At 42.8% G+C, this 23116-nt stretch overlaps 2 protein-coding genes across 6 annotated transcripts in view; one reads left to right on the forward strand and one right to left on the reverse strand.

Moving 5' to 3' along the window:
* The first annotated feature begins 211 nt into the window (after nt 1-211).
* Nucleotides 212-23116, forward strand: part of CMSS1 (cms1 ribosomal small subunit homolog) — a 385325-nt gene continuing 362420 nt past the window's right edge. For 2 of the 3 annotated variants that reach the window (XM_039537823.1, XM_039537815.1), the window contains exon 1: nt 215-510. Coding sequence is in view for 2 of the 3 variants with exons in the window: in XM_039537815.1 (XP_039393749.1) it covers nt 435-510 (76 nt within the window). In the remaining variant the exon portion in view is untranslated. Of the gene's footprint in view, nt 511-23116 lie in introns of all 3 variants that reach the window. The other variant, XM_039537809.1, reaches the window with a different exon arrangement.
* The window catches only part of FILIP1L (filamin A interacting protein 1 like), a 157073-nt gene continuing 140095 nt past the window's right edge, over nt 6139-23116 (reverse strand). The window contains exons 1-3 of one of the 3 annotated variants that reach the window (XR_005598186.1): nt 17733-17806; nt 14172-14418; nt 6139-6541 (exon numbers count right to left, since the gene is read on the reverse strand). Coding sequence is in view for 1 of the 3 variants with exons in the window: in XM_039537797.1 (XP_039393731.1) it covers nt 6505-6541; nt 14234-14418 (222 nt within the window). In the remaining 2 variants the exon portion in view is untranslated. Of the gene's footprint in view, nt 6542-14171; nt 14419-17732; nt 17807-23116 lie in introns of those variants that run through there. The other 2 variants (XR_005598192.1, XM_039537797.1) reach the window with 2 other exon arrangements.

Consider the following 23116-nt stretch of genomic DNA (forward strand, 5'->3'; position numbering starts at 1 on the left):
TCTCCTTCACTGCTGGGTTTCAAAGAGAGTTAAAATACATTTCCCTGTTTTTCTCCCCACCAAACGGTCTTACGTCTGCGCTAACTCCGCATGCACATGTGCATATGCACACATCACATTCCCGTGAGGACACACTAGGTGCCCGGGCTTAGACACACCATGCGGACTCCACACACGTGGGCGCCTACACCACGTGTGCACAGGACTCCCGTGCACCCACGCCGCGCGCAGACAGCCCGAGTGCGGAGCCCTTTGCTTTACCCCCGCCGCAAGCCCGCCCCGCTGTGCCAGGCTCGGTAGCGAGGGGGGCGGGTCTCTGGCGGGAGGGGGCGGTGTCAGCAGGCGGCGGCGGCGTCCCCTGGAGCTGGTCCCGGGTTGCTCCCGGACGGTGTGGGGTAGCGGCGGCGTGGCGGCCTGCGGGGCGGCTGGGACACATGGGGGACGCGCTGGACGAGCCTTGGTGGGAGCCGCAGCCCGGAACACACAGTAGCAGCGACAGCAGTAACCCAGGTACCTGCTCGCGGCGGGGGGAGCTTGCTCCTCCCTTTGCTGGGCTCACAGCAGCAGCCCCTTCACTGGACTCCCCCTCCTCCTCCTTTCATTTCTTCCCTTTCCTCGTCTCCCTCACCGCCCTTCCTCTCTCACACAGACCCACTCCTCCTTTTCTCTCCGCGTGCCCCCTGGCTCCTTCCTTCCTCCCTCCTATCTCCCCTTCTCTCCAGAGTTGGGTGCAAACATTTCAAGTTTGCTTGTAAACAAAATGTCCAGTCTACATTCCTCTTCCGCAGGAGGAGTTATAAACATCAAACAGAAATTGTCACTGAAATAGACAATTTATATTTAAATAAAGATGGGGGAGAGGAACGGGATGCTTTGAGGTTAGAGCTTAACTGGTCCCTGGCTTTATTAAGCGTATAAAGTGTATTCTCTTCTGATTTGGGACTTCTGGTCTTCTGGGTATTGGCAGGGCTGTGTACTGTACATTGATGATACTTAGGTTTCTAAAAAGGCTTTTGAAACGTGGCATTTATAAAACTTTTGGAGGTAAACACGTGCAGCAGCTGGTGGGACTGGTCACTGTTTATCACTAGTGTCATGTATCTCAGAAGGATAGGAACTGAATTCTCAGCTCTTCCCTCAACCACGTTATTTGGCTGATGCTCTACAACTGCTTTGCCTGATGATAATAATTATTAATATATAACTCTTATAGTGCTTTTTCCTCAGTAGATCTCAAAGCACTTTAGAAAGGATATCTATTAAGGTATTAGGCTGCTGCCAAACTGTTCCAGTTAACATTGATGAATTAAAAAAAAAAAAAAACGTCTACACTGCATAGTAAATCTGGGTCTGCTAAACGAGTGGGCTTGGACCTGTCCCATAGTGGGACTCAGACCCATGCATCTTGGCAGGTTTGCAGGCCTGCGTCCTAAGAGGTTTCTGGCATAAGCCAGAAGGATTTGTGTGTGAAGAGTATGGGGTTTGGTCCTAAACCTGAGTATTAGCCTGGTCTAGTTATGGTACAAATATAAGTGAATTGGAGGACCTACCTAAAATATGGTTATAATAATAATTGGAGATATACCAATCTCCTAGAACTGGAAGGGACCTTGAAAGGTTAAATTCTGTCTACGACTGGTTCTCAACCAGAGGTACAGGTACCCTTGCGGGTACGCGGAGCTCTTCCAGGGGGTACATCAGCTCATCTAGATATGTCTAGGTTTACAACAGGCTGCATAAAAAGCACTAGCGGTCAGTACAAACTAAAATTTCATACAGACAATGACTTGTTTATAGTGCTCTATATACTACACGCTGAAATGCAAGTACAATATTAATATTCCAATTGATTTATTTTATTATTATAAGGTAAAAATGAGAAAGTAAGCAATTTTTTCACTGATAGTATGCTGTAACACTTTTGTATTTTTATATCTGATTTTGTAAGCAAGTAATTTTGAAATGAGATGTAATTTGGGGGTATGCAAGAGAAATCAGACTCCTGAAAGGGGTACAGTAGTTTGGAAAGGTTGAGAGCCACTGGTCTATGCAACAAACTTTAACTGTGTTGCAACTGTTTTAGGTGACAGCTGTGTCATAGCAGGGTCCTCTGAGTTGGTTGTACTGAGGGAACATTAGGGGTTCATAGGGAGGCCTTAGTAGTTGAGAGTGTTAAGTGAAATCCTGTGATATGATATCTGTATGGTTGGATGCAGTGCTTTGTTTTTGTGAGAGCATCTTGTAATTATTTTATTGTGACATTTTAGATTTTACAATGATTTCTTTTTAAACTTTGAGGGCGTACCTGTGGTTCGAGGCACCAGAGAAATACTTCGTGAAATCCTCTAGGGACTTCAGTTTTGCTATCTATTTTCTGTGGAAGGTGCTTGATACTCTGGTGATGGGCAGAAGTATAAAACCCTAAAATAAATAAAAAATAGAATACATTTATGTCACAGCCCTGTCCCCGTGCTGGATGCACAGTAGTGTTTGGACCCACATGCTGGGTTCATGTGCATTAAGTTCTCCTGGGCATTAGGAGGCTCTTTCTTTGGCCCCTAGGCTCACTGTCTGGGCATTGATTCTCTGTCTGATACCCTCTTCTTAAATTGGACTGTGCAGCCTAGCTGCCTTAGCCCCAGGACCAGTGCTTCTCTCCCCTGTAGATTAAGCACATCCTTTTCAGAGCTCCACTCTAGTGTGTGTCATGGTTACTGGGTTAGCTGCACTACTGTCCCTTCTTGGGGGTCTCTCTGAGTGCATCCCACAGATATCAGGCTGGAGTGGAATTCCACAACTCACCCACTCTCAGACCCCAGGACCTGGGTTACACCCCCCTGGTAACTAACCCGGACCAAGTGAGCAGATCCAGCTGCCGATGGACCCTGCCAGAGTTTCCCTTTGGGAGCTGCTGACAGCAGTTGACGAAGTGACTCAAAACTGCTGCTTCAAAACAAAGTTTTGTTCATTAATTTCTCAAAAGCACAAAGTATTTAGACCAAAGTGTAACAACAGTAAAAGGGCTACATGCAAAGGTGGTGTTTATACCTTTATAAGTTCCCCTCAGCTCAGTTAACTTCATCGCTTGCCATGAGTATCAGCTTGTCTTGCTCACAGCATCTGTATCTCTGTGTGTCTCAGTCACACTGTCAGTCTTTTCACTGTCACATCCTGGCCAGCCTCTCAGTTTACCCTCTAAGCTGCCTCCCTTTTCTAGGGTCTTTAGTTTTTTTGCCTCCTTTGATCCCAGGCTTGGGGAGGATGCCCCATTCTATCCTGGACGGAGGCAACCATTGTTATCTTACCTCCTTTGAAGTTGGGTACATCAGAGCTATCTTGTCTGTGTCATTGTTTTACCTTTCCTGGATTTCTGAACAATCCCCCTTTTCCAGCCTCCTTTGATTCAACTGTATGCATCCAGGAAGTGTTAATAATGCTAAACTGAACAGGGAAACAGAGTCACGTATAATATTTATAAAAATATAATACAGACATTTTCTCATTTTGTCACAGTGAGTACTGTGTACAGTTTAATTGTTCAGGGACACGTGGATGAAGCCAATAGGACACAGACTTTGCAGAGGGATTTCTTAAATTAGTGACTCTTTATTTGAGACAGCACAAGAGATATACAGATCCATGTAAAATAAGAAACACCTCTATGCCATTTCCTGCTTAAGTTTACTCACCACTCTTTAGCATTCTTTGGGATTTGGTCATTGTCCTTTCAGGCTTCCAAATCCCCTCTCCTGGGCTTCTCTGCTCCTCTACACATTTCTCTTGGTGAGAGAGAGAGCTGGTCCTTTTATAACTTCTAGTCTTCTTTCCATGTGAACCCTCCTGGTCATCCTCCAGGTCCCCCTCATGTCATCTGATGCTTGGTTACCACCCAACTGGAGTCCAGATTTGAAAAACTGGTTTATTGCAGCTTTGGCCACAGTCTTTGGCATAACCATTGCTCAGCTAGAGTAGGGGCAGGCCCTATTCAGTTCTGTTTGTGGTTCTTAAAGACCATTTCAGTCAGAGGCAGGCACTCAGGCGCTGCTCCCTCTCTCCTTAACATAAGAAGTGTGATGTACGAATACATACAAAAGGTAGTCAAACAGCAAATATACAGAGAGTTCATAACATGAAACTGGAATTCATAAATTGTATGTAGATAAGTCCCCCAATTGTCTTATAAAAATGATGGGCCATAAATCTTATTGGAATAAGTCATACAATCTTTTCTTGCAAGAGTGAGGTGTGGTATAAACTGATGTCAAGTGGATGATGTTTCAAAAATTGCCAATTTTGTGCCACTCTGTGGATGGTAACATCCTGAATTATTGGTGCAGGGCCACATATACTTGTAATGGATTGCATTACTGTAGTAAAAGAGTGTTCCACTCTAATAATACTCTCAGTGCTCTCAGGGCCAGCGCAACCCATTAGGTGACCTAGGCGGTCGCCTAGGCCGCTAACATTTGGGGGGCAGCAACCGGACCTTCTGCCGCCTCTGTCGGGGGCGGGACATTCCGTTGCCTAGGGCGGCAAAAAAGCTGGCGGCGCTCCTGAGTGCTCTTATCCTGTAAGGCTTTGAATTCCAAGTGCTGAATTTCAGACTGTTTTTCACTTCTGTGTTGTATTTCTCAGTAATAAAATGTTCTGTTAACATTAAAGCTGTCTTGTATCCAGCTCTCTGTGACTTGCTGAATACAGATTATTATTATTTTTAATAATACTACATGTTCATGTTTGGCAAGGTAAAGTGAGGTGGACTCTTGTTGACTAGATATTTGATGTTGGAAGCGAGCAGCAAAAATGAAACAAAACACTTCTGAAATTCAATATGGTGAATTCACAGGCTTGTGAAAAGGGCTGTAAGCACTGACCCGCAGTGCATGCTTTTCCTCTTCCCCTCTCCCTAGCAATACATTGGGCTTGTGCCCATTGTTTTTAGCCCTGAGGCTAATTGCTCCATGCTGTGCCAGTAGTTATTGCAGAATATTCATCCAAAAATAAAATGTGGTTGGTCCAACTGGAAAAGTAAGTGTAATGACATAAAATGTGGAGCTCAAGAAGCAGTGTTCTTTTTTTAACTGAGAACATTACATAAAAGAGCACTGAAGGATCTGAGTACCTAAGCATCTTTTCCCATCATTTAATCCACATAATATGATGATACCTGCATACAGCCAGCTACAGTAATTATTTTACAGTCCATTAAATAATTACATTTTCAGATAGCATGTTTGAGTATTACTGTGCAAGATGCTGTTGGTCACAGAATATAAGCAGCTTTTTAGGTTGTGCACGTCCTGGAAGGTGGTGTATCTGGGCTCCATGGCAGTCTGACCTAATCAGAGCCCAGTAATGTTAAGTGGTAACAAAAACTTGTAGTGAACAAATTGGCATGTGGTATATAGTTGCATCATCATTCTTAGCTCCATTTATGCTGAATTCACCATCAATTATCCTGTGGATAGGACTCTGAAGTAAGAATTTTTTGAAACCTGCCAACCACAAACACATAAGTACTTGGTTTCTCGAACACACAGGATAATAACTGTATGATGGTTACTGAAGTAAAGTCCCAAAATGTGCTCTAGCAAATCGAATTTAAAGCATGAGTATGGAGGAAGTTATATGGTAGATACATAGGAGCCCCTTTTCTCTCAAAATCTCTGTGATATTACTGTGGTATTGTACTTGATTCCCTCTTTATTTTGAGATCTCTATATAATTTTGTTCTCTGTGGTGTGCATTAGTAGCAGTGGGAACAGGTGATTACTGTACAGATCACATAATCTGCAGTCTACATCCTGTATCTGTGCTCCTGTCGTCAGGGTCCCTCTATGGAGCCAGTTGCTGCCACATGCAAGTACTTAGTTTGATACAAGTGACCATTAAGTTAAGAAGCTGTTACAGAATTTTCCCTTATTTTAATTCACTTCTTTATTCTCTGCATAGGATAGATGAAAAGTCTAGTGTTCAGTTTAGACTGAATAAGATGGACAATATAAAATGCTTTTACATCGTTTGACATGTAGGAGGAAATCAATCAGAATTTACAGTGTGAGATGCATACATTTAAAATATCCTGCCAACTTTGGGATTAAAAAAATAAAATGCTATTTTCTTGTCTAACTTTATTTGTTCAGATTTTTTAAAAAGCGCTTTTCCTAAAGCTGAAGGCGCTTATCAGAATAATATTTAAGATATAACACCAGTATACATTGACAAGCCCATCTACACCAACTCCAATGCACAAAATATAAGTCAACCAATGGGATAAGCTTCTTTTTCCAACCAATGCATTCCTTGACAGCCTCCCCCCTGCGGCGTGTTCTGTACCTTAGCAAAATTTTAAGTTAGAAGAAAACACCCATTAAAACAAAGGGTTTGTTTGAAACAGATTTTCAAATTCACCTAATAGGGATAAAAACCACAAAATATATATCCAAGCAGGTAATATGGGAGTTATCATTTGTGTATTTTTGGCCACACCATTAGAATGATTTATTATGTCAGCTCCTCTTTCATGATTATATCCTCACAACTGTTGAAGAAAAAAACAAATTTATTATTTTGGTAATAGTTCTCACTTTTTTGCGGTGTGAATATATATGCTGTTTGTAAGTGATTAATTATGCAATGATTTTTAAGGCTGGAAGGGACCATTATGATAATCTAGCCTGAAGAACCACACCCAATAATTTCTGCATCAAGACCATAACTTCTATAATCGGAGATTGGGGTTCTAATTTAAAGCAATGAGTTGGTGTGCTTGCTTCACAGCCAATTACTACATTGTGGAATATAAAAAAAAATGTTCAGTGTAATATCTCCTCCCCCACATCATGATGCAACTTTAAAACATCATGTTACTAACACTTTAAAAAATATGGTAGTGATATTGCATGGAGTTGGGGTGTGTGTGTGTGTGTGTGTGTGTGGAAGGGTTGATAAGGGACATTCAACAGACTTTTGAGGTTAAATTAGTGCAGGTGAGAGATGCTGGCTTGACAGCCATGGAGATTGAAGTCCTTTCTCTGTACAACAGGAGGAGCACCAGCAGCAATGGTGCAAGCTCCATTCATTGCCTACAACCAATGTGCCACAACCCTCTGAGTTGAAGGGACCACCTCCGGGAGCAGGGGTGGTCCTATGTTGTTCAGGGATTCTTTCTGTCCCCTTCCTGTCTGTGACCAGGTCTCTCCATATTTATTCTTCATACTTTCCTTGTCCCCCTCAACTCCATCAGGTTGCGGTGACTGACTCTACCAGTTGCTTGTGTGCTTCCTTTGGTCAATGCTACGTGGACCAGGATGCCAGGGGGTGGAGATGAATTGCAGTATTCCAAGAAGGGAGCAGGGCCAGGAAGTTTAATTTCTGTAGTGGCTCACCAGCACTAGAATTGTGTGGAGAACTGGAGGTGGTACTGTAGCTGGTGGGTTTGGGGCCTAGTCTCATAATGTAAGGTGCAGACTAGCATTGTCAAATTAGAAGTTAGTTCAATTGGAATTTTCATTTGCCAAGCCTGTTCAGTTTTTGGTCTCTCTATGGAGACTGGGAATGATGGTGCTAAATAGTGTCAGTCATAAGAACGGCCATACTGGGTCAGACCAGTGGTCCATCTATCCCAGTATCCTGTCTTCTGACAGCAGCCAGTGCCAGATGCTTCAAAGGGAATGAACAGAACAAGGCAACACCAAGTGATCACTCCTCTGGTCATTCAGTCTCGGCATCTGAGAGTCAGAGGCCTAGGGACAACTAGAGCATAAGGTTGCATCCTGGGCCATCTTGGCTAATAACCATTGATGGACGTATCCTCCATGAATTTGTCTAATTCTTTTGAATCCATTTATAGTTTTTGCTTTCACAACATCCCCTTCAACAAGTGCTACAGCCAGTCAGCACTCACTGGGAGTGGAATCTAGCTGGTGACCTAGATGTGAAAGACATGCTGATCTTATGACTTACCAGTCTCCTTCTGATAGGTTTCTAATATGAGTTAGGGGGTCTGCTGAAAATGAAGCCTGACTGGAGACATTTCTCCAGAATTGCTCTGATGAAATTTATAACATAATATATAATCAAATTGATAACTTTTTTTATAAGTAATCTCTGCTGTGTTTCTTGGTGGTGTAATTATTTTGAAACCATTATTTGTAATACACACTAAGGCCCAGTGCTGCAAGGTGCTGAGTGTCTCGTGGGGGATTATGAGCACCCTTTTTCCCAAAGACTTCTTTGGGATGTGAGAGTTCAACACCTTGCAGCACTGGGCCTCTGGCCCTAATAGCCTACACTTTATCTTTCAGATAGATGTAAGTATGGTAAATGAAATAATTAGAAGGAAGCCTACAGGTTTCTTCTTATATCTGAGGAAACTAGTTCTTGACTACTTCCTGTAAGTTTATCACAAAATACACCTTGTAGGGAGAATTTTGAATACATTTCTCACTAGATTGACTCTTTAATATTTAAGTACTGAGGGGGAATTTCTGATCAGTTGTTTAGAGCCATACATATTGCAGTCACACATTTGCAGAGATTGCCACAACTGTGCTTGTAGGATGTGTTGCCATAATGTCTTTGATTGAAGCAATTTAAAGTTCTAGCTATGAAGTTAAAAAATAGTGTTGGTTGGGTGCCAGGATCTTAGTTTTGCCTGGAGCAGAACAGTCCTGAGCCTCGTTGTTGTGGTCACCACTGACTTTCACTTAATTTGGGAATTAGAAATTCACTCTCGCTGCAAAAAGATCCATGTTAGCCTAATTTCAAAACTGCAGCTGTCCCACAAATCACATTTAGTAGGACCATTGGAATGAGTTCTCTAGAGGGGAAAAGGATGGGGGAGATAATGACAAGAGGAAGTCAAAACCATCTGTAGCACAAAACCCTATGAATTGGTCAGTGTTACAGGGTACACAACATTATACTCTCCAATAGCAAGGTTTTGTTTTTCATTTTAGACAAATAGCATCAATATTTTCAATGCACTCTTCTATAGTATTTGTTCACCTTTTCATGATGACCGTTCTGACAATTCATAATGACAATTATCCTTCAAGAAATAAAACAGTGTTGTTGTATTCTTATACAACTTGTTTATGTGTAACAGTTTTCAGTATCCTTATAGTAACAGTCCCTTTGCTGGAAAACACAAAGCCTTTTTTTTTTATTTATTCAAAAGCTGAGCAGAGACTCAAGTAGAAATGATTCTTTTAGCTAAATGCATAAATTCAGTAAAAGATCTGTAATAGGTATCAAGTAGACTGATCAAAAACTTCACAAAGATGGAGTTACAGTTGCAGGTACATATGTTGTTTATGTGTGAATGTTTGAGTTTGGTGGGGGGCGGGGGGAGGAAATCCCCCCAGGATATTAAGAACTAAGATTGCACTTCTGAGTGTAATATATGTTAATCTTAATAACCACAACTTTAACCCTGCTCCATGAGAGACAGCATGCACAAATGAGATCTAAATACCATAATTCCAGTAAAACTGCAAAGGTTAATACAGCTAATAAAAAAATAAAATAAAGTAAGGTCTCAGTTCTTGCATAGACTTTCATCATGCAGTGTTTGCTCACAAACAAGTGTAGTGACATCACATTAGTTTAATATGTTAGGGAATTGACCCTTTTCAGATTCCATTTTAAAAATTAATGGTGTGCTCATCCAAAGGCTCTGCATTTATTTAAGCTCTAGAAATCACATAATCAATGGCAGGTTTCATTAATTCCTCCATTCATAGAATCAGAGACATACAAGGCTGGAAAGAACCTGGAGAGGTTATCTAGTTCTAGTCCATCCTCCCCTGTGCTGAATCAGGACAAGTATACCTAGACCATCTGACAGATGTTTGTCTCACCTGTTCTTAAAAACCTCCAATGACAGGGATTCCACAACCTCCCTGGATAACCTCTTCTGGTGCTTGCTTATCCTTCTAGTTAGAAAATGTTTCCTAATATCTAACCTAAATCTCCCTTGCTGCAGATTGTCAATTACTTCTTGTCCTATGGTCAGTGGACATGGAGAACAATTGATCACTGTCCTCTCTATAACAACCCTTAACATATTTGAAGACTATCAGTTCACCTCTTAGGCTTCTTTTCTCAAGACTAAACATGCTCAGTTCTTTAAATCTTTCCTCATAGGTAATGTTTTCTAAACACTTCATCATTTTTGTTGCTCTCCTCTGGACTCTCTCCAATTTGTCCACATCTTGAAGTGTCGCACCCAAAACAGGACACTGCAGCTGAGAACTCACTAATGCTGAGCAGAGTGGAACATTACTTCCAGTGTCTTAAATATGACACTTCTCTTGTTATACCCCAGAATACTAGCATTTTTTTTTGCAATTGTATCACCTTGTTTACTCATTTAATTTGTGATCCAGTATAACCCCCAGATCCTTTTCAGCAGTACTACCACCTAGCCAGTTATTCCCCATTTTGTAGTTGTGAGTTTGATTTTTTCCTTCTGGAGTGTAGTATTTTGCACTAGTCTTTATTTTATTTCATCTTGTTGATTTCAGACCAATTCTCCAATTTGTCAAGGTCATTTTGAATTCTAATCATGTCCTCCAAAATGCCTGCAAACCCCTCCCAGCTTGGTGTCACCTGCAGATTTTATAAGTATACTTTTCATTCCGTTATGTGACTCATTAATGAAAATATTGAGTAGTACTGGACCCAGGACAGATCCCTGTGGCACCCCTCTAGATACACACTCCCAGTTTGAAAGCAAACTGTTGAGAACTACTCTTTGAGTAGTCTTTCAAGCAGTTGTGCACCCATTTTATAGTAATTTAATCTAGACTACATTTCCCTATTTTGCTTATGAGAGTGTCATGTGGGACTGTGAGAAAAGTCTTACTAAAATCAAGATATATAATGTCAACTGCGTCCCCCCCCACAGTAGGCCAGCAACCCTCTCAAAGAATGAAATTGGGTTGGTTTGGCATGATTTCTTCTTGACAAATCCACATGGCTTCTCATTTATCACCCTGTTATCCTCTAGGTACAAATAGATTATTCAGTAAATTGTTCCAGTATCTTTCCAGGTATCAACATTAGGCTGACAGGTCTATAATTCCTCTTTGTTCCCCTTTTTAAAAGATATAGATACGTTTGTCCTTGTCGAGCCCTCTGAGCGTCACCCGTCCTCCAAGGATTCTCAAAGATAATTGCTAGTAGTTCCGAGATTGTTTCAGATAGTTCTTTAAGTATCGTAGGGTACGTCTACACTACCTGCCGATTGGCAGGTAGCGATCGATCTATCGGTGATCGCTCTCCCGTCGACTGCTGAACTCCAGCAGTGCGAGAGACGGAAACAAAGTCGACAGGAGCCGTGGCCATCGATCCAGTGCCACGAGGACATGAAGTAAGTAATTTTAATTAAATCTAAAATACATTGACTTCAGCTACAATTCCCCCCCCGCCCCCCAGTGTAGACCAGGCCCTAGAGTGAAACTCTTCAGGCCCTGCAAACTTAAATGCATCTCACTTAACTAAGTATTTTGTAACTTGTTCTGTCTTCCTTCTTCTGTGTTGTTAATATTCGTTGTGTTAAGCATCTGATCACAATTTAATTTTTTTAATGAAGACTGAAGCAAAATAGGTATTAAACAGCTCAGTCTTCATGGTGTTGTTGGTTATTAGTTTTCTCTTCTCCCGCGCCCCGCTCAAGCAGAGTGTGGCGCGGCGATGACTCACTGGTGTAGCTCCTCCTGCTGGTCATCCTGGGAATTGCTCTCCAGCTCCAGAGCGCCCTCTGCTGGCTGATGTCCTGCTTGCCTCAGGCTCCAGTGTCCCACCCCTTTATCTTGGGTGCTGCCCCCTGGCAGTACCCCCACTCTCCAGGTTTCCCCTGCCCAGGAAACCCCCAACCCTCTATCTCCATCTCGCCTCAGTGGCTACTGCCAGTCGCCATCCAGCTCCCACTCACTGGGGCAGACTGCAGTCTATGAACCACTCATCATCGGCAAGGGGGGTTTGGACCTGCTGCCTTTACCTACCCCTGGGCTGCCCCTCTGCAACCCCAGTACCTGCTTTAGGCCTTCAGCAAGGCCTGCAGGCTGTGTGAGGGCAGAGGTTTCCAGCCTGGAACTCCCCAGCTCCTCTGGCCTTTCCCCCAGCCCTGCTCCACTCCAGGTACCCTTCTCAGCTCACAGGCAGCCCAGTCCTTGTCTCTCCAGCCAGAGAGAGACTGCCTGAACTACTGCCTCATAGCCCTTTTATAGGGCCAGCGGTGGCTTGATTGGGGCGTGGCCCAAGCTGTGGCTGCTTCTTCCTTTCTTTCATTTGTATCAGGATAGTTTGCCAAGTATTATATTCTCTCACTTAGACTCATAGACTTTAAGGTCAGAAGGGACCATTATGATCATCTAGTCTGACCTGCACAATGCAGGCCACAGAATCTCACCCATCCACTTCAATAACAAACCCCTAACCTACGTCTGAGTTACTGAAGTCCTCAAATTGTGGTTTGAAGACCTCAAGCTGCAGAGAATCCTCCATCTCTTCACCTAATATTGCTCAGCGGAACTCAACATTTTCAGCAAAAGTTTACAGGCGATTAAGAAACAATTGCACAATAACTATTACTGTATATACTCGATCATAAGCCGTTTCGTTTATAAGCCAACCCCCCACTCCAAGATGGATAAGTAAAAATGGTTTAAACCTAAAAATATCCACATTAAAACACAATTTCATAAGACCAACTGAAAACAAAATCCTTGTGTGGTAACTTGTCATTATGATTGTAATCAATGTTGTAAATCTACTAGGGTGGAATTAAGGTTGTGGTTATTAGTTGCAGACAGTGATGAGCTGCCAAAATATTAACAACAGGTTCCCTCCTCCTCACCTCACGGGGGGGTCGTGCCCCATCCAACCCCCCATGTTCCTTGACACACACACCCCCCCCGGGACCCTTGACCCATTCCCCCCTTCTCTGTCCCCTGACTGCCCCTTGCTGCCCCATCCAACCCCTCCTCTCATTCTTGATGGCCCCCGGGACCCCTGCCCCATCCAACCACCCCTTCTCTCTGTCCCTGACTGCCCCCACCACCTCATCCAACCCCTGCTCCTTCCCGACTGCCCCCGGGACCCTTGGCCGCATTCAATCCCCCTGTTCCCTGCCCTCTGACTGCCCTGACCCCTATCCACCCCCCCACAACCCACCGAACACCCCCTCCCTGCTCCCTTACCACACTCCCTGGGGCTGGGACCGGGTCCGCTCTGCCGGGACCGCGACCGGCGCCGCAGGGCCAGACTCCCCGGGCTGGGCCGGAGCCGCTTGGCCAGCACCGGGGCCAGAGCCGTGGGGCCCGACTCCTCGGGCCGGGCCGGAGCCGCTCAGCCGGCACCGGGGCCGGCGCCGGGGGGCCCGCCTCCCCGGGCTGGTCCGGAGCCGCTCGGCCGGCACCGGGCTGGAGCCGCGGGGCCCGACTCCCCGGGCTGGCCTGGGCCGGAGCCGCTCGGCGGGCACCGGGGCTGGAGCTGCGGGGCCCAAATCCCCAAGCCGGGCCAGAGCCGCTCAGCCGGGACCAGCCCGAGCCAGTGCTGCTTCGCTGGGACCGGGCTGGGGTGCTCGGCCAGGGCCAGGGGGAGCCGCTCAGGTGGAGCTGGATTGGGCTGCGCGCGCGCTGTCACCCCGGCCCTGCCCCGTGCCCGGCCCCGCCCCGTGCCCGGCTTACCTGCCTGTTGCTTGTTTCAGGCTTTCCGCAAACATTTGATTCGCGGGAAGCAGGGGAAGGGGAGGAGAAGGAGGGTGGAGCATTCAGGGGAAAGCGGGAGGTGAGCTGGGGCTGGGTGGACAGCTGCCCAAGCCTTTGTTAAATTTAAAAGCTTTTTAGAACCGGTTGTCCTGGAACCTCTCTGTGCCTCAGTTCCCCACCATCAAAATGGAGCTCACCACTGGTTGCAGAGGTGTGTGTGCCAAATTTTGGTTTATAATAGAAACTCATTTTGCAATTTAATTTGTCACTTCATGGTAAGGGCCAAATTCTGTTGTCATTTAACTTGCAGTAAATCAGGATTTACACTGGAGCACCGAGAGCAGAGTTTGGTCCAGAGAGCGTAACTGATGCGTTGTGGTTCTAGCCTGAGTGTTGCAGTCTTTTTTTACAGATCTGTGAATAGTTTTATCTCACTACTTGTGGAAACATTACCTTTTTCTGAAACAGCCCTTTGAAGTATATTTTACTCCTGGACATTGCAGAGAGTTGTTTACCTTTTCCCTCCATTTTGAAGGTAAGTGTTAGATACAGTTCTCATGATGTGTCGTTTTCCAGCATTGCTTTCTTGGAGTGGTTTGTTGAAATGCCCAGTAGGTGTTTTCACAGGTAATTTAGTCGTGCTCATGGACTTTGGTTTGGGAATCCGAGTGGGAATTGTACGATGGAATACATCAGCAATCTTGAAATAAACCAAGAAAAAATGTAAGCAGTTAGGGTGGGTGGTTTGTATAGTTCTTTAGTGCTCTTTCTCAGCTTTTCAGAAAAGAACATATACATTGATCTGATTAAGAACTGTTGTCGTAGTTTTCCTTGATTTTCAGTTTTGTTTTATTTTTAATGGTACACTGAGGCACATGAAACGATAGTTTTTGAATGTGAAAATGTTGAGGGAAGAATGAGTGCCTTGTTACTCTTTGGAGACTGTTGGAGGTTTCTTGTCTCTACGTGGCAGCAAAGTCTGTGTAATTCAAGAAAAGTCTCAGAAGAGTTTATGGGGTTTTGCAGCAACACAAGTGTTTTATTCTTGACTGAGCTATTACAGTCTACAACAAAATGCACCTTTTGGCTAAATCAACTAAATACTGAGAGGAAAAAAATGTATTTTAAAGATGGTCATGTTAGATGGGGTGGGATCTGAGTTACTACAGAGAATTCTTTCCTAGGTGTCTGGCTGGTGAGTCTTGCCCACATGCTCAGGGTTAGCTGATTGCCATATTTGGGGTCGGGAAGGAATTTTCCTCCAGGGCAGATTGGCAGAGGCCCTGGAGTTTTTTTGCCTTCCTCTGCAGCATGGGGCACGGGTCACTTGCTGGAGGATTCTCTGCACCTTGAGGTCTTTAAACCACGATTTGAGGACTTCACTAACTCAGACATAGGTTAGGGGTTTGTTACAGGAATGGGTGGGTGAGATTCTGTGGCCTGTATTGTGCAGGAGGTCAGACTAGATTATCATAATGGTCCCTTCTGACCTTAAAGTCTATGAGTCTATTTCTATGCAATGTGATAAGGGAAAAAATGCCAATGCACATCAAGATGTGTAACCTAAGGCACTATATCATGAAGGACGGATGTGATATTGATAGCACTTCCCTGTACAGCTTTCGTGAGACCTGCCTCAAGTATTGATTTCAGTGCACCTTGCCTTCCAGGGATGCATCATGACACAGCACAGGACTGAGAGTGAAGATACCTGGGATCTGTTCCCAGCTCTGCTATGGGCTTGTTGTGTGACTTTGGACAAATCATTTAATGTCTCCAGTTTCCCTACTTGTAAAATGGGGATGATATTAATCTTCCTTCATAATTTAAAAGTATGTTGATGTCTATTGATGTAAATGACTGTATGAGTACTTACTGTTGTTCTGGGCACCTCCTTAGTGTTAATCTCTCTCTCGCGCGTGTGTGTGTGTGTGTGTGTGTGTGTGTGTGTGTAAAACCCTAGACCAGGGGTCGGCAACCTTTCAGAAGTGGTGTGCGAAGTCTTCATTTATTCTAATTTAAGGTTTCATGTGCCAGTCATACATTTTAACATTTTAGACGGTCTCTTTCTATAAGTCTATAATATATAACTAAACTATTGTTGTATGTAAAGTAAATAAGGTTTTTAAAATGTTTAAGAAGCGTCATTTAAAATTAAATTAAAATGCAGAGCCCCCCAGACCGGTGGCCAGTACCCGGGCAGTGTGAGTGCCACTGAAAATCAGCTCGCGTGCCGCCTTCGGCCTCCCTGCCCTAGACAAACTGGAGAGCACCAAAAAGAGCTGGAGCTGCCTTATTAGCAAAGATTTAAAGAAATACTTAGGCATAACTTGGCCAGATGGCCATTTCATGGGGATGCATAGGTTTAATTGTTTGAAGAATGTGAACAGTAAAGAGAGAGTAGAATTGTTCTTTTTAGGGGCGCCATTGTACTGGGCTTTGTACAAACCAATAAAACAAAGGCTCCAGAGAGCTCACAGTCCAGGATTCAGTCTATATGCAGTTGGTGACTGAACTAACAAATGAGGGGGTGACAAGGTAACAGTACAGTTGTTTAGGATGTTCAAGGGGTTGAGTGTATCATAATGAAATTAAGAAAAAGAAAAATTTACACTGACTTTCCAGGATTAGAGCGTCTCAGTATTGTCATTTAACTTCCTTCAGCAATAGAGTAATTTATTTATTTTTGTGCTGGAGGCAGAACTTGCTCTGAATACGTTTATTGTATTTATCTTAACTGTATTAAGAAATCAAGGAAAGAATTAAGAAAGAAAAGTAACTTTTTTTTTTCTTTCTTGTGTGTGGATGTGTGTGGGTGGATGGGAGATATGTTGTTGCTTTATAAACATAAGGCAAAACGGCATTTGATTTAAACAGAAATATTTTGAGAAAAAATGGTAAACATTCCATTAATGCTGGTGAGGTTGCTGTGGATTAGTAGTTTCGAGGTTAGTTATAAGAGCAATTGTGATAAGTGGATAAATAGTTAAGTAATGTTTTTCCTCTTTCCTTGAATTGTTGCTGGAGGTTTAACAGCATTTTACAATACAGTTTTTCCCTTTGGGGAGACATTCCAGTGTAGGTAAACAATTTAAAATAAATCAGTTGAAGTGCTCATGCAATAAGTGGCTGATCACCTTTGTTAGCCTTCTTAAAACATTCATTTATTTGTTAACAATTTCCAGCTGATGTTAATTTTTTGTTTGTGTATTTTGCAGGAATCAGATTTCCCATTCCAGAAAAAGGTTTACTTGATGTTTTAAAATTATGATTTAATGTGGCTTTGCAGTTTCTCACTGATGTTTCAGGTTCATTTGATATTGTTACTGATATGTGTATTAGAGAAATGATTCATTTGATAAGGCCTGGTCTACATAGTTTTTGTATCTGTAAAACTCTTTTGGTTAAGGTGTGATTTTTTTTTTTGTTTAATTTTTTTAAAATTTTAATTGTGTGAACCAAAATAGTTATGCCATTACAACCCCGAGTGTGGATGCAGTGGCTGTAAAGATTCTCTATACTGGTATAAGACTTATCCATGTGTGAGTAAGCTATAGCGGTCCATGTGTTTCTAAACCAGTATAACTGCATCCCCACCTAGGGTAGTAGTAGCACTTCGACTATACCAGCATCGTTTAAGGGGTGAAACTTTTATGTGTAGACAAGGCCTTAAACCGATAAAACTGTTTTTATAGTTCTTTCCCTCCTCTTCCAGCACCTGAAAGTAGTTTTCTTTTTCACCAGCCCTGTCTCACAGTTGTTCAAGAATGAATGCTCAAAGAGAGAGGGAGGAATGAATATAGTAAAAAACACGAATGTTCAGTTTTCAAAACTAAAGGCTGAATCCAGTTAAAGCACCTAAGCACATGCTTAACTTTGTCTGACAGTCTCCTATTGACACACGTAAAGTTAAGCACCTACTTAAGTGTTTGCAGTGTTAGGGACTAAAAGATTGATTGAAAAATGTGAATCTCAGATATGAATGTTGAAAAGAACATTTTTGGGTTACCTTACCTAGATCATCCCCTTGCGTCATGGTGAGAATTATTGTCTGTAACGCATGTTTAGATTCTTGGGTGTGAAGTACCACAGTTGTTATGGTTATATGGTGAGAGTTCTATAGAATGAATCCTCAATTAGTTCCTTGTCTAGTCTTGAATGTACAGCATGGCAATGGTTATGTTCTAGTTATTACGTTTACTTCATCTGATGAAGTGGGTTCTAGCCCATGAAAGCTTATGCCCAAATAAATTTGTTAGTCTCTAAAGTGCCGCAAGGACTCTTCGTTGTTATTACTTTATAGTTATTACCGTTGCATTACTTGGAAGGTGTCAACCATTAGAATATTGTGTGTGTTGTTTTTTGTTTCTTCAGTGTGATATTAGTTCTGGGTCAATGAAGGAAAGTAAGTATTCCCATCAAGAATAATTTCTGCAAATACACACCACCCTCTTGCACACTGATTCCCTCTCCTCTGTGTCCCTTCCCTGGGAAGATGAAGGGTTCTCTCAGCTTTCCAGTCTTCTTTCTGACAACCAGAAGAAGCATTCCCTGAGCTGGTACAGCTGCTTGCTCCCTCTGTCCCTCAGTACTGCTGTTGGTCTCCCTGACTTCTCCCATGTAAATGCCCTCCCCTCTCTGCCTGCTCCCTGTTCAGAGAGTTGGCAGGGGGTGTGGAATTCAATTCAATCATCCTTTAAGTAGCAACTGATGCTTCCCAGCACCCAGCGTCCCTTTTTCATCACAGTTCCCACTTCTGCTTTCCAAACACCCCTAGAAACTAGCCCATTCCAAGATACTATCTACCTGGGATGTAGCTATTTCCAAAGTTTTCCATTGTGTAATAATACATACAGGTCTACTAACTAAGGGGAAGTATAAAAAAAGACATTCTTACTGTTTAGGCTTTAAAAATAGGCCTTGTTTGAGATGTGCAAAGCAAGCATTGAGTCTCAGTCTATAAGCACGATAGTAAAACATTAGATTCAGATATTAATTTCGCAGAATTAGATTAGCTTGTAAAATATGTTAAGGTTTGTTGGCAGTAATGTCAGCAGTCATTAAAATGATAAGGAATTGTAATGATGGCCCTGTTTTAAATTAAACACTATCAGCTATTTTAACAAATTAGAATTTTTCTCCTTTTATGTTTTCCGACTCATCTGTGTAAATTAACCCTTTTTTGGGGTACAGAAGTGTGTGTGTGTGTGTGTGTGTGTGTGTAAAGCAGGACGTGGGGGGGACGGGACGACAAGATGGGTATGTTGAAAGGTACCAGTTCTAGCTATCTGATGGCTGTCTCCATCTGCTTGAACCCTAGCTCTCCACTCTGTGGTACACCTAGCATGACATGTGGCTGCATGTTTTCCTGTTTTAGGGATTTATGCCTTTCATTAATGGACAAAGGGAAGGGTGCAGTGCTCATGGCTAGCTTTCCTCATATATCTTTCTGCCTCAATTATAGAAATGCATCAAGGAAAGATAACATTAAATTCGGTTCTTTTTCAGCACTTTGGTTTGAAAGGTTTGAACAGCAGAGGGAGTCCTCTCTTAATTTTTGTTCTGCTCAAACTCTCTGTTGGCTGTGGGACGGCTCTGTACAGACCTGTTATGCAAACAACCATATGCATATCTTGACAGATCTTAGTTTGTCCTTAGATTGCTGAGGGCAGTTGAAGTCTGAGCCTGGTCTAGAAAGGGCATATGGATGAGGCTGCCAAAAAGAAATGTGGTTATTGCTTACCCCTTGTTTTAAAACATTTATCTATGTGCTTTCTGAAGTCATTAACAGCTCAGTCCTGCTGTCCTTTTCAAGAGTGAGTTAGGGCTAAGTAAGGAGGGCAGGATTGAGCCCAAAGTAGCATTCTCTTTTAAGTTGCCAAATGATAAATTGTTGATTTGTATAGTTCTCTCCAGCCTCCCCCACCCCAACGCCCTTCCAGTTAGTCCAGGGGGTCTCAAACTGGGGATCGGGACCCCTGAGGGGTCGCGACTCACGAGGTTATTACATGGGGGGTCGTCAGCTGTCAGCTTCCACCCCAAACCCTGCTTTGCCTCCAGCATTTATAATGGTGTTAAATATATTAGAAAGTGTTCTTCATTTATAAGGGGGGAGGGTCACACTCAGAGGCTTGCTATGTGAAAGGGGTCACCAGTACAAAAGTTTGAGAAATACTGAGTTAGTCCTGTTTCACTGAGCTGTACTGTTCTGCAACAAAGGTCCCAAATGCTGCATCTTGTTGCTGTAGGGGTTTAGGTAACTGCTGTAGTATTTTGTTTTTTACAATTGCTAATGTGCTCTCTTCTGTCTTTGCCTTATGGAACCCTGGTCAACACTCTTGAGGCCAAGAATTCCCAACTTGATGCTTAACTGTAGACAGCCTACGTACCCTCTGAAGATACCAAAATAAGTAGTCTGACTTTTAAGAGGTATGGAGCACCCACAGTTCCTCCCTTAGCTGAGGGAGAAAAAGACATTTTGGAGCTGAGATTTGAATAAAGAGAAGCAAGTTGATAGGGTAGAGATGTTTGCAGGAGCCGCAGAGGAGAAGGCCTTTGTGCAGACACTTGGAAGATAGTGGGATGTACGTAGAACACAGTGGGTGTGACCAGAGGGAAGCTGGTCCATGGAGGATTTTCAGAAGGTCTGAAATGAATAGGAATCCAGTAATGCTGAGTAGCTTCACTTAAGTCCTGCTGTAGTAGTTCATATACCAAACTGTCACTAGATTGTTTATTCCTCTCCAGAGGTATTAATGTTAAACAAAACCAGTTTAGTTACAGAAGCGCAAACAAAGCATCTGCAACCACGTTTCTCTGTAGTTTCTGTCTTCTGATTTAAAGGGATGCTGTCATGGCTGACTTTTTCAAAATATGGCCTGTCTTTTTCATATATCTGTAAGTAGTCAGTATAGTGAGTTTACACAGTGCCTTTCCTCTCAAAATTTCTTCTTCTATGCTTTTTTATTTTCTTTATTCAAACTGCAGAGGCAGTGCCCATGAACAAACCCTACAGTAACTGACTGTAGTGCATGGTTAGGGTGCAGAATGGAGAATCTAGACACCTGTATTTTAATCCTGGCTATGCCCCTGACTCACTTTTTGACTGTGGGCAAGTCACTTCACATTTCTGAACCTGTTTCCTCATTTGTGAAGTGGGGTTAATGATTCTTGTCCTCCTTTGTAAAATGCTTTGTGTCCGATTGTGATACCCATTTAAGAACATAAGAACATAAGAAAGGCCATACCGGGTCAGACCAAAGGTCTATCTAGCCCAGTATCTGTCTACTGACAGTGGCCAATGCCAGGTGCCCCAGAGGGAGTGAATCTAACAGGCAATGATCAAGTGATCTCTCTCCTGCCATCCATCTCCATTCTCTGACGAACAGAGGCTAGGGACACCATTCTTACCCATTCTGGCTAATAGCCATTTATGGACTTAGCCACCAAGAATTTATCCAGTCCCCTTTTAAACATTGTTATAGTCCTAGCCTTCACAACCTCCTCAGGTAAGGAGTTCCACAAGTTGACTGTGCGCTGCGTGAAGAAGAACTTCCTTTTATTTGTTTTAAACCTGCTGCCTATTAATTTCATTTGGTGACCCCTAGTTCTTGTATTATGGGAATAAGAAAATAACTTTATGGAACATGTGGATTCGCTTAAGATTTTTACTTCATTTGAATCTACACTTTCTTTCACATGTAGTGGCACTCCTCCCCCTGCACGACCTGTTCTGTCCTTCCGATATATTTTGTACCTCGGAATGATTGTGTCCCATTGGTTGCTCTCAGTCCACCAGGTTTCTGTGATGCCTATTATATCTATATCCTCCTTTATCACAAGGCACTCTAATTCACCCATCTTATTATTTAGACTTCTGGCATTTGTGTACAAGCACTTTAAAAACTTGTCCGTGTTTATTAGCCTGCCTTTTTCTGATGTGCCAGATTCTCTTTTATGTGACTGTTTATCATCTGATCCGGCCCTTACATTATACTTTTCAGTCCTCTGCTCCTGACTATAACCTGGAGATTCTCTATCATCAGACTCTCCCCTAAGAGAAGTCTGTGTCCGATCCACACGCTCCTCTGCAGCAGTCGGCTTTCCCCCATCTCCTAGTTTAAAAACTGCTCTACAACCTTTTTAATGTTTAGTGCCAGCAGTCTGGTTCCACTTTGGTTTCAATGTGACTCTTTGTGGTACAAGGTACCATCGAACATGTATAACACAGGCTGGCCTTTTGTGATCTGTGCCTGAGACGTATCATTATTAATTTATTATTAAAATTTATTTATTTGTTGTTACAATTAGTAATGGGGGAGGAAGATATCAATAAAACCGTTTCAGCTGTAAGATGGTGGCTATTGCACCTAAAGTGCACATTGGCATTTCAAAACCTGTAGGAGAAATTAAAAAAATTCTGGCACTGCCTTTAATTAAAAAAAAAGGCTAATTGATGTTGAATTGCATATAGAACTTTAAAAAAAAAAGGGGAGGGCGGGGCGGGGAATTGCTCCTGGGTATTCAAGCCTGAATGCCAAGCGTTAAACTGGATTATATTTTTATGGTTGAATTGTAAACGCCTTAGAAACTGGTGTCTCTGTAAAAATACTGACAGGTCCTTAGCTGTAGCAGTGTGAATAGCTCACTATTACCATATTGTAAAGTACCAAGGGTGTTGAGCCAGTTGGCTCACTGGATAATCCTAACCCTATAATTTTGCCTATAATGAACAGCTCATGCTGTGGAACGAAGGACTCTTGGATTTTGCCATTTTTAACTGTTAGTCACTTTAAAATGGAAGTTAGAGGAGGAAAGGATTGGAAAAAGGTTAATTGTAATAACTTGTGGTGTTGATTTTTGCTTTACAATGCATATGATGCCCCAAGGGTATCTTGATTTTTATTGTAGAGTGTTTTATTTTCAGTGAGAGCAGGATAGAGCTGCTTAGTTTCATGAACTTGAACTATTCAGAAGGAAAATTCCTTTAGAAGTAGATGCAATTTCTGCCCCTGTGACATGATCGTTGTCAAAAGCTCAACCACACAGGCGAGGTCTGGTGCACAAAGATATTATTTTTTAGACTTTTCTGTGGAGCTCATCTCCACAATATCTGAGCCGTATAAAAAAGGCAAGTCTTAATATCCCCATTTTGATGGTGGGGAACTGAGGCACAGAGAGGTTACACAGGGAGTCAGGCAGAGTTGGGAATAGAAGCCAAAATATCCAGAGTCCCTTTCAAAAACCTTAACTACCAACATTTTATCATATACCCTTCTTCTCTTCAGGATTGTCTTAACTAGGACATTTTATCATCTTTAAACTTGGCTTTTAATAATTGAGATACCTGACACAGTGCTGACTGGTCAGCATAAACAAAGACATTTTGTGCCCATCAT

The sequence above is a fragment of the Mauremys reevesii genome, linkage group 1 (assembly GCF_016161935.1).
Source record: "Mauremys reevesii isolate NIE-2019 linkage group 1, ASM1616193v1, whole genome shotgun sequence".
NCBI classification, from domain to species: Eukaryota; Metazoa; Chordata; order Testudines; family Geoemydidae; genus Mauremys; species Mauremys reevesii.